Source organism: Asparagus officinalis, chromosome 1 (genome assembly GCF_001876935.1).
Source record: "Asparagus officinalis chromosome 1, Aspof.V1, whole genome shotgun sequence".
NCBI classification, from domain to species: Eukaryota; Viridiplantae; Streptophyta; class Magnoliopsida; order Asparagales; family Asparagaceae; genus Asparagus; species Asparagus officinalis.
Window position 1 is genome coordinate 105349197 of NC_033794.1, and position 17597 is coordinate 105366793.

Here is a 17597-nt window from a genome sequence, read left to right on the forward strand (position 1 = left end):
AATAATAAACTAATAACTAATAATGATGAAAATTAAAATAAATGACTCACACATATATATCTCTAATAAACCACCAGCGCATCAATCTGCTGCGACTTCCACGTCAAAAAAATATTGAAGAAATCATGTCTCCTGGCTAAAGCGGCAAGGAAATTGTTGAAAGTATTGGCAAAGGCCCCGACAAGCACTCCATTTTCCCATCGGATCACGGCCCTCCGATGAATATTAGGGATGAGGCTCTATTCCCTGGCCCGGTACCTGCGAAATAATGAATCGGATGCCATAATGAATCAATCCATATTTGTTATTAAAATTTAAAATAATAACCAATAAACTATAAAAATCTATTCATACCTTTCAGTTCGAGGCATCTACATCTTGTTTGTTCATACCTATGCTGCGCGAAAGGGCGTAAAGCATGATAATAATCCTAATCCCCCTTCACCTTGGCCGGACCGTGGACTCGCTGATCTATAATAGAATCTAGCGGTAGTACCGCGGCTTCTACAGCTACGCTATACAGCTCAAATCTCCTCTCCTTCAATATATCTACATGCGGTGGTGGCGGTATCTCTGCATACTGTGTAGGATCAGCCTATGTCTCCACGTCATGTGGAGCATCTCCGCGTGATGTGTCCTGTGGCTGCGAGTCATGTGTAGCATCTCTGCATCCTGTGTAGTAAATGTTAAAAAAATGTTAGGCTCACATTAATAGTTTATGAAATGTACAGATATAATAAATAAATAAAAATGCCTGTTGTAGAGGCATGTGTGTTGCCTCCAGAATGTCTACCAAAAAGTCTCTCAAGCGCTTCCTTACATAATCCTTTTGTCATCTATACTTTGAAAACATAATGAACATCCAACAAAATCATAAAGGCAATAATATAATACAATGAATGTTCTTTTTAATTCATAACCTAGTATTTCATTATTATGATGATGTTGAGCCTCTACTCTGCGATCGTGTGCGGATAGCCAGCGACTGTGTGCGTGCCAACGAAAGGACTTTTCTTATAGTTTTATCGACTCCGCTGCAGACATGTTTTTTACCTTTACGCCTTGGCTCACATATAATCGCAGGTACATCAAGGCACGTTCGTGTAATTTCATCGGCCAGATTATTATTTTGTGTTAAGAAAAACTCAGCAACTGTTTCGTCGGCCAAGATAACCTCCTCATCGTGATCTTCGTCAGACACGACTTCATGAATGTAGGCTCTAGGCAGATTCTTAAGAATAACTCATTCATCATTTTTCATTATATCTTTGACATAAAAGCACTGTTTGGCGTGAGCAGCTAACATGTATTTTTTATTCTAATATATTTCCTTGTTAAGATTAACGAGTGTGAAACCATAGTCATCCTTCATCTTTTTCTGCTCAAACCAATAGACCTTAAACATCACATGACTGACTTCCTTATTAATCCCATAGAAAATCTCCACGATGTCTTCTACCTGACCGTAGCAATAGATTTCCCCCTGTATCGGATTTAGATCTTTTGCACTAGCGTATGACAGTTGAGAGAAGGAGCAGAACACACCGCTGTTTTGCGTTTGTCGTCTCTCTTCAAGACCGACGATGTTAAACCTAAAGCCGTTGACACAGTAGCCTCCATAATGCTTAACCACATTAGAAGGACCTCTGGCATATAAACAAACTCTAGCTCCACGACTCGACACAGGATGATCCTAAGGATACTGAAACTAGAGCTCTAATACCAACTGTGACGCCCCTGGGTTCACACAAGGCTGCAGTCCAAGGTGAAATCAGAGATGTCAAACCTGCCATGCACCCACACTGTGCATAAACATGTTTCACCAATCATAGTAATATCCTCTAGTAGAACCAAATAGAAGTGCAGGTACAAACAGGCAAAATAAAGGGAATAAATGTAATAGACATGATATAGAAGAGATATCTCATAAATGAAAAGAATCAAGTCTCAGCTATAATACATCTGATATCTGAATAATGAAAATGTCTCAACATGAATCAACTAAGAATCGTACTAAGGCACACTGCCTTTACAATATGAATATGAAACTCTAATGTCTGGATAAAACTCAAAACTACAGTGGAGTCTCTATAAGTAAAAATACGCGACGGCGACTATGCCAGAACTCCGTCACCCTGCGACTCTCCGAAACTCCGAACTACCTGAAAAGTAATTTAAAAAAAAGAATAACAACAAGAGCGTCAGAGCGCTACAATAAGATTTTCTCCATCCGACCCCAGGGAATGGGCTACTAGATGGAGTGAAGGCTCTATCTATTAAGCATAGTCTACCTAGATTCATTTTCCCCGTATCTAAGTAGGATTAACATTTAGAAACCTACAACACGAGACGTAGTACGTCGAGCAAAATAATCCAAACAAGGAAACCCTCATGTATATACCATAAGTCTCAAATTATAGATATCTAAACATTAATACCGAACTAAGAAAAGACAATCTAATGAAACCAATAATTAGAAATCCATAACACGAGAGTGGTACATCGAGCGAAATAATCCAAACAAGGAAACCCTCATATATATACCATAAGTCTCAAATTGTAGATATCTAAACATTAATACCGAACTAAGAAAAGATAATATAACGAAACCAATAATTAGAAATCCATAACACGAGACTAGTACGTCGAGCAAAATAATCCAAATAAGAAAACCCTCATGTATATACCATAAGTCTCAAATTGTGAATCTCTAATCATTGATCCCAACTAAGAAATAAAAAAGACAGTAAAAGAAATAAGATATCAACACATCGTATTTATAATATCTTCCACAATCACTAGAGAGATAGAATAAAATACCAACACATAATTTTGTATACTTTCAAAAGTAACATATCTCAGTCGTATAGTTCAATGATAGGTCGTATTCAAAATCGACATCTACCATACTTAGGCTATCAAGTAATTGTCTCTGTGCAACGAACTACCCTGTAGGTATCATGAACTGTGTACACGGCTCATTAGTCTCATCGTGATCTCAGTGCATAACATGAGTGCGGGACGGACTACCAAATAGGCATCCTAGAAATACGGCTCACGAGCCTTATCGCACCCTAGTGCGGGACGGACGGCTAGATCAAGCCTCCTAAAATCCGATTCAATGGTCTGTACATGTAGAATATTGACGTACTATCTCATGTAGTACTGAACTAAGCTCATCAACGATATCTACCTCATGTATAAACTGTGTATATCTGGTGTGTCGATGCACTGTCCCATATAGTACTAAGCTGTGCTCATCAACGACATCCAACATGTATATGAACTATATCTAATTCAAATATGATCAAATCAAAATTTATCATAATCCCATTGGGATTCTTAAATGTATAACATAACATATTCATGACTATACGTATAACATCAAGCGGCTTAAAACTCCGCGAACGCACCTCAAAACAGCGCAACAAAGCTCCACAAAACGAGCAGGAAAAACAGACATGATATCTGTTAGTAAAACAAGCATATATTTCTCTAGGAAAACTATTTTTAAAAATGGTTTTCTGTTTTGAAAACTAGATTCACAAATCTTTCAAATGACATAAGTTTGATTCATTTTGGAGTTCATTTGTTATCCCAAATCTCTAGTTAAACTTTATATATGTGTAGCCGTTTTTCCGCAGGATATATTATTAGTAAATATAATATATCTTTCTCTATACAAACTCTTTTTAATAATGGTTTTCTGTTTTAGAAACTAGATACATATATATTTCATTTAAAACTAGTTTGGTTAAATTTAGAGTTTGTTTGCTATGTTAAACTCTCAATTAAAGATTATATAAGTGCTGCAGTTTTCTGCAGAAAAACATATATATAGTACATCACTTAAATTTCTCATATATGAATAAAATTATGAAAAACCCTAATGATCATGATTATGATACTATCATAAACAGTAAGAAAATATTATTAATCTAGCATTTGTTTTAAGTTTTACTATCAAAAATCTGACTTTTAACACCTCAGGTTAAGATTAAAGCATGAAAACACATATTCAACATCATATTAATCATCTACACTAGTTATTTAACTATGGGGATAGGTTTGGATGAAGATAATCTTGCCTCAAATATCTATGTAAGCCTCTGAAATAAACAACCCGTTTTCTCCTTGCTACACGTCGATGATCTCACCTTGTGTCGATATTTGCTTCACAAAGCTCTCAAAATTCTTAATTTTAGGGTTAGGGCTTTAGAGAGAGGAATAGAGACTGCTAGAGTTTGAAACTCTGATGTAAAAATGATAATTTTCATGAAAACATAAGTATATATATATATATATATGCAAATCCGAAATAAACTCGTTTGACCCGAACTAGGAACCCTACTCTAACTAGGAAAATAACCTTTGGTATTTTGGTAATAACTTTCGCGTCCGACATCGGAATGAGATGATATAAGATTTTTTAGAAAGTTGTTGAAAATACCTACAGCTTTGGTATTTTGAGTTTTCGCATCATTAGTCTCCAGATATGAACATAACAATATCTACATTTAACAATCTAAGATACCAATATTTCTACTTAACCCCTAACTAAACAGAATTACTACGTCAGGCAAAAAATCCAAACAAGGAACCCCCCATATATATACCATGTGTTCCGAATGATTAGAAGTTAAGTGTCAATACCTCTATTCTAGCGTTAAATATAAATATAACCATACAAATAATCACATACATAAATCAATCCACCTTCTCAATAGGTGTAGGTAGTCGCGATGCATAACATCTTCGCGCTCCCAAGAATCATCCTCAATGTCTATACTTAACAGTCTAAAATGCAAATACCCCCACTTAACCCCTAACTAAATGGAACAAGTACATCGAGCGAAAAATCCAAACAAGGAACCCCTCATATATATACCATATGTTCTGAGTACTTAGGAGCTAAGTGTTAATACCATCATTTTAGCGTTAAGTATAAACATTACCATACAGGTAACCACAATTCATAAACAAGTCATACTAAATTTAATTTACCTGCTCAAACAGGTGTGGATAGTCGCGACGTATATCCTCTTCGCGTTCCCAAGAAGTCTCCTCAGCTCCTCTCCGATTCCACTGAACTTTAATTAAAGGTATCACCTTGTTTCTCAACTTCTTATCCTCCTTGGCAAGAATACATACATGAATCTCAATAGTAGTCAGTTCCTCCTGAATCTCGATCTTTGGTGCGTCTAATACTCGCTGCTCCTCATCGTCGCGTAGGTGCTTCTTAAGCATTGAAACATGAAAAACATCGTGTATGCTCGACATGGATGCTGGTAGGTCTAGCCAATATGAAATAGCTCCAATGCGCTCACTAATCAGGAATAGTCCAATATACCTCGGGGTAAGTTTTCCTCGTCTGTCAAAACGCTGAACTCCCTTCATTGGTGATATTTTCAATAACACATAGTCCCCAATTTGGAACTCTAACGGTCGTCACCTATGATCTGCATAACTCTTCTGACGACTCTGCACTGCAAGAATGCGCTCTCGAATGATTGCTATCTTCTCCGTAGTTTGCTTCACAAGCTCTGGTCCAAGCAATAGGCTGTCCTCTGGTTCTGCTCAACAAATAGGTAATCAACAAGGCCTCCCGTACAATGCTTCATATGGTGCCATCCTAATAGTCGCTTGGTAGCTATTATTATAAGAGAATTCGATTAATGGGATGTTGTCCTCCCACGTACCCTAGAAATCAATGACACATGTCGGCAACATGTCCTCCAATATTTGGTTCACTCTCTCCGTCTGTCCATTCGTCTGCGGGTGAAACACACTAGAACAAGATAATCTGCTGCTGAAAGAGTTCGGGAAGCTTCTCCAAAAATGTGAAGTGAAAATCGTGCCTCGATCTGACACAATCATCTCTGGAACTCCGTGTAATCTCACGATCTCCTAAATAAATATCCGTGCATACGTATCTGCCGTGTATGTCGTCTTTACTGGTATGGAATGTGCTGATTTTGTCAGTTGATCTACTACCACGCAAACTGAATCATTCCCTTTTTTTGATCTCGACAATCCTACAATGAAGTCCATAGAAATATCTGTCCACTTCCACTCCAGAATGGGTAAAGGCTGTAGGTTCCTACCGGTCTCTGATGTTCTGCCTTTACTTGCTGGCAGGTAAAGCACTTAGCTACATATTCTGCAATCTCTCTACGCATGCCGCTCCACCAAAAATGTCTCTTCAGATCCTTGTACATCTTTGTTGTGCCTGGATGCACTGTATACCTGGTACGATGTGCTTCGTCGAATAAATCCTTCTTCAGCTGAGCATTAGTTGGTATTACTAATCGGCCCTTTATCCGAAGTCCTCCATCTGCTCCAACGGTCCAATCAGCCTCTGGCTCTTTAGAAATCTCTCCCTTTCGGGCTTGAATCCAAGAGTCGTCCAACTGAGCTTTGACCACTCTGTAACTCCAAGATGGCTGTACGGATAAAGCTCCCAAAAATACGCTGCTCCCGCCAATCTCCGGTCTAAAGTCGAACTGGCTAAGTGTGTGGAGATCTCGATATAATAAACATCTCAAAGCTGCAATCCTGTGACGATGCTTCCTATTCAATGCGTCTGCTACGACATTCACCTTCCCCGGGTGATACTGAATCACGAACTCATAATCCTTAATGAACTCAACCCATCGTCGCTGTCTCTGATTTAGTTCCTTCTGAGAGAAGAGGTACTTCAAGCTCTGATGATCTGTGAATAGCTCAAACTGTACCCCATACAGGTAGTGTGAAGAGGTACTTCAAGCTCTGATGATCTGTGAATAGCTCAAACTGTACCCCATACAGGTAGTGTCTCCATATCTTTAATTCAAAGACTACTGCTGCTAGCTCCAAGTCATGTGTGGGATAGTTCTGTTCATGTGTTCTCAACTGACGCAAAATGTATGCTACTGTAGACGTATAAAAATGCCTATAGGTTCCTACACACAGCTCGGGACGAAATGCAGACGATAAGCGTCATCATCCAAGTCAGGAAAGATTATCTGGCCCCGTGAAAGCTAACGAATATACTGATGCGACATAAACATGTACCAAAAAGGTTGCAAGTGCATAATCGTGTCAAGTTATAGTATAAAGATATCGATCCCACGAGGAAGGTGTTTTGTAGGAGAAAATATAAAATTGGTTCTTATGTTGTGTGCGTGACAAATAAGATTGATGAGTGAATATGATTGTGAAGAGATTGAGAGAGTAAAAATGGTGTGTAAATAGGTGCAAAGTGTAAGTGAGAGTGGATTTGAAAAAGAATGAGTGTGATCAATAAGGTAATGAGTATGATCAATAAGGTGAGAAGGAAAAATGAATAAAAAAATCAAGAATGAAGAACAAAATTCTAGAATAAAAGAAAATACAAGAAATTAAAGATGGTGGATTCAATTATAGATATGGGTAATCTAAAATTGAACCCACTTCTTAGAAAATGGTGATTCCCTAGAGGGTTCTAGCCTAAAGGCGAATCAAACAAAATAAAAATAAACAAAAAGAAAAACTAAACCCAAGAGGGTTCTAGCCTCAAGGTGAATAGGGTAAGAAATTAAAATCTAACTACAAAATAAATTATAAAATCTAAACTACAAAATAAATTACAAAATCTACACTACAAAATAAAATTACAAAAATTAAATGCAAGTAAATAAATCTACTCTATAAGCATGAAATAAATCTAAGACAAGAGGGTTCTAGCCTCTTGGCTATTTAACAAGAAAATAAAATCTACTACAAGCATAGAAATAAATCTAAACTAATAAGCAATAAAAAAAATAAAAGAAAAATGCAAACCTTCAAATAATTCTTCATCTTCATCATCCAACAAAGAGAAGAAGAGAAAATTTTAAAGTGGTGAAAAAATTATTATTATTAATTGCAACAAAAAGTTACAATTTTGGAAAGCCTTCTCAATTAAGAGTAGTCATCCTCTCCAAAAGGAGTTACAAAAATTTTTACACCCTTAACCCCTCACTCTCTACCCCTATTTATAGTAATCATCAATGAATATGAGCTATTGGATTTGTTTTGAGCCCCAAGCAAAGCAATCTCCACCTTTCAATTTGCTTTTTGTTCTTCTCTAGCCCATGTGATTATCAAAAATCCGACCCAATTCAAGATTCTGCAGCAACCGGTCATGGAGAAAATTTGATTGCAAAATTGTCTTGTGAAAACCCGGCCCATTTCAAGTTAAAAGCCAACTCTGCAGCAAAGTCCAATGGCATTTGATTTTCGACCCATTTGGTTCATAAGAGAAAATGAAAATCATGTCCGGCCCAATGATGTTAAAAGCCCAACTCTGCAGCACCATCAAGTCTGGCCTATTTTGCATCCAAGTCCGATCCTCATTATGATTTTCAAATTCAATCTCCAGCTGCCATCAAGTCCATGCATAGCTTCCTTGGTGTATTTTTTTGATGGGCTTTGCTCTTTGGGCTTCAATCATTTTCCTCTTTTAAGCTTTTGCTTTATGGGCTTCTAACATGCTAAAAATAGAGAAGAAAGATTTTGAGGGGTTTTTATATTTAATAATATTTATTTATATTTTCATTCATTTATGTGCAAACTAAGCTAACAACAATTATTAATTGTATATTTATTCATGTAAAATAGATAATGAGGATATAAAATTATAATAAAAATATGATTATCAAATACCCCCACACCTAAACTTTTGCTAATCCTATAGCAAAGAAAAAAGAAAATTCTAACTCACTTTCGTAGGAATCGCGGTTGTATTTAGCTCATACAACAAGCCTTTAAACCCCTAGGTTACCCTAGTGGACGAGTTGTAGTGTCGTGAGGGTTTGTAGTGAATATACCCACAAAATTCGGTCAACTTGCCAAATTAAAGAAGTCAGTAAATAACTAAATTCATCTGATAACTTTTAGATAATCTAATTGGAGCCAGTTATCACTCAAGAAAACATTTTTATATATAACTCTAAGGTATATTTTCAAGAAAATCTTCTCATTGTACCAATACAAAACCAAGCCAAACTTAGAAATTTAATTTAAAAGTTTTGAAAAGAACATGCTAACTCTTTGTTTTAAATAATTTTCAAGTTGCTTGATTTAAAATATTTTCCAAGACCATATATACAACTATAAAACATTTATTAGTTTTTTTTTAAAATTTTTTAACTCTTTCTTCCTTGGTGATTTTTTCTACTTTAACGGGCTTTCTAAGTGACCAATTAACGAGTTTTGGGCCAATGGATCCCAACCCAAATGGGTTTAGGTCATTAAGTATGGAAATACTCCTTGGGCTTAATTACTCGGTCAGCTTAGGCTTTATAAGATAGAATCACCTAGAATTCAAGAGTATATTTTTTTCTTTTTGGTGCCCATTTTTCGCACTCTTCTTTTGCAATTTTTTTTTATATGTATATATATTTTGAAAATATTGAGGAGGATGAAAACAAAATTTTATTCTTTTTTTATTCTTTTTTTTTTCTCTTTTTTTTCCTTTTTTTTCCTTTTCTTTTTTTTCTTTTCTTTTCTTTTCTTTTTTTTTCTCTTTTTTTTCTCTTTTTTTTTCTTTTTTTTAACTGAACAAGAAACTCTCAAATGAGAGAAGAATAAATTCTTTTTATTATTCTGAAATAAACAAAATAAACAATGTAGAATGAAATATTCAACATGAAGAGTTCATGTTCTACATTGAATCCTACCTTACTGTTGAAAATTCTTCCCCGGATTTTAAACAAATTCAGAATGATATAATCAATAATATGAATTTCCAAGCATTTCGGGGTGTTCAATAATTCTTGCACAAAGGTAAGGTAGGTATTATTGGTGTCATGCATTTTGCATTTCTTAATGAACTTAGACTCTTGTACTGTGAAGTTTTATTTTTTAACAACCAATTCTTCTATGAAGTTCTGAAAATTTGGTTGTTGATTATTCTCCAAGAATCTAAGTTCATCAAGAAAGAGTTCTTCAAAATTTAATTCAAAGCAGCAAATGTTTAACACAGTTTTATTATTCTCAAGGATCTGATCTGCTTCTTCTAAAAATTCTAACTCTTCATCAAAAATTTCCTCAAAACTCAAATCAGACTCTTCTTCTTCTTCTTCTGATCTTTCCTGAATGTAGTTTATTTCTAGCTGATTATTTGGTTGGTCCCCTGGATTAAAAATGTTGAGATCAGCAGTCAAATTCCCAAAGGACAGCTTCATTTGACCAGTTCTACAGTTGATGAGAGCATTAGAAGTGGCTAAGAACGGTCGTCCTAAGATAACAGGTGTCTGTCCTTTGGGATTGGAAACAGGTTGTGTTTCCAAGACTACAAAATCTACTGGAAAAATAAAATCTCCAGCCTTAATCAGAACATCCTCTAACTCACCCATAGGGACCTTGACAGATCTATCAGCCAACTGTAAGGTGCATTTGGTTAGGTTCAGTACACCTAGACCTAATTACTGGTAGACTGAATATGGAAGAAAATTGACACTGGCCCCTAAGTCTAAAAGCGCCTTATCAATGTGAGTATTCCCAATGATACATGAAATGATGGGGGAACCTGGATCTTTACATTTCAAAGGTATGGGATTTGATAGCATTTCACTGATATTGGCGGCTAAAAAAACTTTCTTTGGAACATTTATTCACCTCTTCTTAGTGCACAATTCTTTTAAAAATTTAGCATAAGATGGAATTTGTTCAATTACATCTAAGAGAGGAATGTTGACCTTAACCTGCTTGAATGTCTCTAGGATTTTCTCCTCCTGAGGAGAGTGTTTCCTAGACCTGAGTCTATCTGGAAAGGGAGCAACCGGTCTAAATCTATCAAAAGCAGGCTCAGGTTCGGGTTCAGGTTCTTGGTCATCTGAGGGGAGTGATTGTTGAATAGATTCATCAGAAGGAGAAGGAGACGGAATTTGTACATGATCAAGAGTTTGACTTGGAGGAGTTCTCACTTGATTATCGACCTGTCTACCTGACCGAAGTGAATGGATTGCATTCACTTGGGCTTCATAGGATGAACTGCATCCTGTGTTCTTAGGGTTGACCACGGGTTGACTTAGGAATTTTCCTTTCTCTCTTTCAATCACAGCACTAGCTAGCTGACCAAGTTGGGATTCTAATCTAGCTATAGCTTGAGTGTTGGAGTTGAGCATTTGTCCAGTGGATTGCATGAAGGAATTCAGAGTGCTAGACGTTTGAGTCAACATATTCGTGGTTTGAGTGGAGACCTTAATTATGGTTTCCAAACCCCTTTCCAAGACGTTGAGACGTTTATCCTGATCTGGATTGTGATGAGTCTGAATTACAGCTTGATGAAGAGGAGACTGATTTTGATACGGCAGATTGGGTTGTTGAAATTGTGAATGAGAATTGAATGGAACTGTGTTTCCCCTAGGAAAATGTTGGGTCGAAGCGGGAGTGAAATTTTGAGTTCCGGGAGAATTTCCTAGATTCCATGCAAAGTTGGGATGATTTCTCCAACCTGGATTGTAGGTTGGAGAAAATGGATCATTTCTAGGGTGCTGGAATGCAGCGTTCATCTGTTCTAATGAATGATTGTTTCCTAAGAGAGGGCATTCCTCTGAAACGTGGGTAGGAGACTGACAATTATGACATCCTGGGAAAGAAACATGATTGAGTTGAGCTGGAGCTCGTTCCTTAATTTCTAAGGCTTCTAACCTCCGCAGAATTGTCGCCATCTTCGCTTCAGAAGCAATGTTTGACTCCAAGGAAAGACCACTAGACTTAGAATGGGGAACTGATGAAACCCTGTCATCGCACTGTTCCCATTGCATTGTTTTTTCAGAAAGACTCTCCAAAAACTCCCAAGCTTCATCAGCATTTTTCCTCATAAAATCCCCGTGGCACATTGATTCTAAGGAAGTTTTTGCAGAATAATCTAATCCCTCATAAATTATTTGGCACAATCGCCATTTCTCTAAACCGTGATGAGGACATTGGATGAGAAGATCTTTAAATCGGTCAAAATACTTCCAAAAAGGTTCTCCCGGGATAATTTTAAAGTTTTGAATGCTGTTCCTAAGCTTTACCGTTTTATGAATAGGAAAAAATTTCTTAAGAAAAACGGTGACAAATTCATCCCAAGTTGAGATGGAATTTGTTGGTAAGCTGTACAGCCATTTTTTAGCTTTATCCTTAAGAGCAAATGGAATAAATCTAAGCTTAACCGCATCTTCATTTAATTCTCTCATTTTAATCATAATACACACTTCCTCAAATTCCGAAATAAAAATATATGCGTCTTCTGTTTCATTACCAAGGAATTTGGGAAGCATGTTTATGTATTGCGGTCTAAGCTCAAAACTTATTCCATTTGTTTCGGGGAGCCTAATGCATGAGGGGATTGCATTCCTAATGGGATAGCACATATCATGAAGAACGGGTGGATTAGGATGCTCCATTTCTATGATTGGTTCAAAGCGAATTAATCGATGTGTATTATCCCTAATCCACTGTTGCATACACCAAAATATTTCTTTTTATAGGGTCTTATGCTAATCTAATCCGATTAAATACCAATTAAAATTAATTAACAAGTTGTATTCTTGCAAGTTAGATATACAAGAGTTATAAGCAAGAATAAGCAATATATACAAAGTGAACAATAGATAATGTATAAACTAAGGGTGATATAAACATAAACAAGATAAACAAGATAGTGGACAATGTGAACAATAGATAATGGCGACAAGAATGATATGAACAATAAGCACAAGTGAGACGCTAAGACAATCACAAACACACAAAGATGATCACGGAGTTCGGACCTTCCGTCCTACGTCTCCGCTCCCCACTCCTGGGGAGAATTCCACTATCACAACCGGGTTTTCTACGTTCACCCGAATAACGTTTACACCTCACAATTTCTCTCACGGAGTTCAGTCCTCATGACCTACGTCTCCGCTCCTCACCTCGAGTAGATCTCCACTCACACTCTCACAATGTGGCTACACTCCACCCTCACAATACGGTTTTATAGCTAACTGAAAACTCTACAACACTCACAATGTAACAACAAATGATTTGTTCTCTAATACAGGTGAGAACTCAATTTAGCACAACTCAAAGTTACAATCTCTCACCACACAACTATACTATGTATGAAAGATACAATAAGCTCAATGTGGGTGTGTGTAACAATGAGATATAAATGAAAACTTAACTCAATAAGAACTAGCAATAATATTGATATAAAATACAACCGTAGAAATGCTAGGAAATAGAGTTAAGGAAACTTCTCTAAAAACACAAAGAGAGGATGATGAAATGTTGAAGATGAACTCTTCAATAGCTGATGTAAACTCCTCTTTGTTACAGCAAACCCAAAACAAACTTAAACCAAACTTAAACAAGCTTAAAACAAGCTTAAACCCTTTTTAAAACCCTTGTTAAAAACTTCTTTCTGGGTTGAAAGATAACAGCAATAGAGTATTTATACCCACTCAAAATCTCAGCCAAAACCTTCAAGCAAAAGTCCAAAAAGCCCAGAAAAAAATCAGCTCAGAAAATAGCCGTTGGGAAAGCAACGGTCACATTGGCAGAGCGGCGGTCGACCAAAAATTCTCGCGGTCGACCTTTGGGTTGGTTCAACACGAATTAAACGATGAGAATTATCCCGAACCCAAATTTGCATACACCAAAACAATTTTTTTTTTAAGAAAAGAAAGAAAATTAGTTTTTTTTTTGAGAAGATAAAGAAAAAGAAAAATCCTAACTAAAACAAATCAAAACAATCACTTTTCAATCACTCTAATTCTAGGGTTTAGCCTAATTCACTAGACCAGCTCCTAACCAAAAACTCCTACAGTGAAAAGATCAAAGTTTTACCCAGGTAGTTAGCCAGGTAAGGATAGTACTAGAGGGTGATCAAAGATCAATTAAGTACCTCTTTCCTTGCGGAGCGCTTTACGCAACCCCTAAACCTTGCCTTAGACACCAACTAATCTGAGAAAACTTAAACCGGTTCACTTAAGGATTTCTTGTTCCTTATTGAGCTCGAATCCTTAGGGGCCAACGTCTAATGAGTTTTATTAGGCTTGGGTGGTGTAGTGAGGAATTAGTGATTTTTGGGCTAAGGAAAGGGTGATGAAATCCCTCACCTTATCTTGATTATGGGGTTTTGCCCTTAAAAATATTTTTAAGTGTGTGTCAAATCAAGATGCTCAAATCACTTGGTGAATTCCTACACTATATGAAATGCAACCCTATGAATTAAAAGCAACTAAAAAGGATGGAAAAGAAAAATCTTTTTTTTTAATTAGGGTTAACAATCAAACAAATGAGAAGGGGGGATTTGTTTGAATTTATTATCTTGTTAGTAAATGTCAAAGTGGAGGATGAATTTTATTATGGTCAACAAAAAAAAATAAAATCTTTTTTTTTAGTCCTAATTGTCTCTAATTGTGAAGAAGTAGCTAAAGGGTGGAATTAAAAACTAGAAAGAGGACTTACCCGAAAGCAAATCTTCAAATCCTAGCTCTCCAATCCGCGATCTTCAAGCTCCAAGCGTTTCCTTCACAAAAAACACACAAGTTAAAGAACCAAAATAATTAAAACCTACTTAAGCACCTTCCCCGGCAACGGCGCCAAAAACTTGATGCGGCATAAACATGTACCAAAAAGGTTGCAAGTGCACAACCGTGTCAAGTTATAGTATTTAAGATATCGATCCCACGAGGAAGGTGTTTTGTAGGAGAAAATATAAAATTGGTTCTTATGTTGTGTGCGTGACAAATAGGAGTGATGAGTAAATGTGATTGTGGAGAGATAATGAGAGTGAAAGTGGTGTGTAATAGGTGCAAAGTGTAAGTGAGAGTGGATTTGAAAAAGAATGAGTGTGATCAATAAGGTGAGGAGGAAAAATGAATAAAATCAAGAAACAAATAAAAAAGTCAAGAATAAAGAACAAAATTCTAGAATAAAAGAAAATACAAGAAATTAAAGATGGTAGATTCAATTATAGATATGGGTAATCTAAATCTAAAATTGAACCCACTTCTTAGAAAATGGTGATTCCCTAGAGGGTTCTAGCCTAAAGGCGAATCAAACAAAATAAAAATAAACAAAAAGAAAAACTAAACCCAAGAGGGTTCTAGCCTCAAGGTGAATAGTATAAGAAATTAAAATCTAACTACAAAATAAATTATAAAATCTAATCTACAAAATAAAATTGCAAGAATTAAATGCAAGAAAATAAATCTACTCTATAAGAATGAAATAAATCTAAGGCAAGAGGGTTCTAGTCTCTTGGCTATTTAACAAGAAAATAAAATCTACTACAAGCATAGAAATAAATCTAAACTAATAAGCAATAAAAAAGAAATAAAAGAAAAATGCAAACCTTCAAATAATTCTTCATCTTCATCTTCATCTTCATCATCCAACAAAGAGAAGAAGAGAAAAATTTAAAGTGGTGAAAAAATTATTATTATTAATTACAATAAAAAGTTATAATTTTGGAAGGCCTTCTCAATTAAGAGTAGCCCTCCTCTCCAAAAGGAGTTATAAAAATTTTCACACCCTTAGCCCCTCACTCTCGACCCCTATTTATAGTAATCATCAATGAATATGAGCCATTGGATTTGTCTTGAGCCCCAAGCAAAGCAATCTCCACCTTTGAATTTGCTTTTTGTTCTTCTCTAGCCCATGTGATTATTAAAAATCCGGCCCAATTCAAGATTCTGCAGCAACCGGTCATGGAGAAAAGTTGATTGCAAAATTGTCTTGTGAAAATCCGACCCATTTCAAGTTAAAAGCCAACTCTGCAGCAAAGTCCAATGGCATTTGATTTTCGGCCCATTTGGTTCATAAGAGAAAATGAAAATCTTGTCTGGCCCAATGATGTTAAAAGCCCAACTTATTAGCCCTTATGTTTTGATGATGTTTTACAACCACCATTAACGGTACTAATGGCTTATTAAGTGCAAATGTAGTAAATTCATTTATCAAGCTTGTTAGTGCCATTTATGGAGGATGGATGGAACATATGCTACAACGATGATATCCAAAGGAGGAGGAGGCATAATGATGAAGCAATGTTATTCCAAGAACAACAAATTCATATAGAAGCTTCATCAAAATTAAAGCTATATCAAGACTCAAGAACTTTATTCTATGTGAGGATATTAGCTATTTTTTATTTTCTCTCTACTGCTAGAATGTAGGCAAAGAGTTACTGATTTTACTTGAAGCTATTGGGAATCACACACACGTTTTCATACTTATGTTTTTTAAGCGTTTTTCACAAAATACTATTTATCACAAGTATGAGGACCTATCTGCAAAATTCTTTTTCCAAACAGTTTTTTTTTAGTATTAAAAACATTTTACAATGTTTCATAATTTTTAGAGGTCAAATAAATATTTTGCAAATATTTTAAGTTGAGTCAAAAATTATTTTCTACAATATATCAGAATGCGGTCGACCGGACCGGTTGACCGCACATATGATCATTCGTCAGTATTTTCCAGAGAGGTCGTCGGTCGACCGGTGCGATCGACCGAAATCTCAATTTTTCTATCGGTCGACCGCGCCGGTCGACCGATGATGGCTCTGCTTGTTTACTGGGTTTTCTAAGTTGTTCACGATCGACCGAATTTTCGGTCGGTCGACCGACGTATTTTTTCGGGTGACCAGAATTTCCTTCAGTCAACCGAAATTCTCTTCGGTCAGCTGCGACTTTTTTAAAACGGTCATTTGCCTAGAACACTGTGCTTACACTTAATCCTGTTTGACATAGTCTGAGCTAAGGGTCTGAAAAGGAGATTATTTTCCTGTTTTAGAAGATTGGGTTTTGTTTTTAAATTAATTGATTTCTTCTATTTAAACCCTAGACCTCTTTCTTCTTCAGTAGCCCCAACGTTTGCAAAAACCAGAGAGACTGTGCTGTCTTCCTGAGAGAATTTTCAAATCTATTTTCTCTGTGGTTTTTGTGTGTGATTCACTTCCCAGCTTCAGTAATCTTTCTCTTCGCCATAGGAGCTGTGTAAAGAGAGAGTCTTGCATCTTTTCTTCTGCTGTGTGAGTGAGATCTTGTGTAGATCAACTGTGAGGGAGTGTGATCTGTTGAGATCAAACTGTGTAGTGAGAGATCGTGTGGGATCATTGTGTAGACAAAGTTCCAGCTTCCAAACCGGGTGTGTAGTGGATTTCTCCTCGAGAGTGGGGAGCGGGGACGTAGGTCAGCGGGCCGAACCTCGTTAACACATCGCGTGTCAAGGATAACGATTCCTAACTCTATCTCTCTTACTTTGATTGCATTTCCAGTTTGTGGTTTGCTTGTGTTTAATTTTATTGCATATTAGAGCCTCTTGACCCTAATCACCCCCCCTCTAGGGTCCAACAATTGGTATCAGAGCTTTTGTCTCTATATCACTTTTTGTTTAACAACCTTAGAGAAAAGATCCAATGGAGGCTTCTTTGAATATGCATATGTTAGAAGGACAATCCACCACTAGACCACCACTCTTCACCGGGACTAATTTTACTTATTGGAAGGCTAGGATGAGAATTTACCTTCGTTGCATTGATATTGACATCCTAGAGCTCATAGAAAAGAAATATGTAGAGAAGTCCAAAGTCGAGAACATGTCCGATGATG

The 17597-nt window shown here is 36.4% G+C and overlaps 1 protein-coding gene across 1 annotated transcript; it reads right to left on the reverse strand.

The window, feature by feature from the left end:
- On the reverse strand, window positions 550-5397 carry LOC109838713. The gene is made up of 2 exons (XM_020407139.1): window positions 5005-5397; window positions 550-672 (listed from the first exon to the last, which is right to left on the reverse strand). Exons 1-2 carry the CDS (start codon window positions 5395-5397, stop codon window positions 550-552), a joined length of 516 nt encoding a protein of 171 aa, XP_020262728.1.

Bases quoted from the DNA above. Each gene is read 5' to 3' on its own strand.
- LOC109838713 (XM_020407139.1), bottom strand. From the start codon at position 5,397: ATGAAGGGAGTTCAGCGTTTTGACAGACGAGGAAAACTTACCCCGAGG. The intron at 673-5,004 runs GTAAATTAAATT...TTTACTACACAG, and splicing joins ATCCACACCTGTTTGAGCAG to GATGCAGAGATGCTACACAT.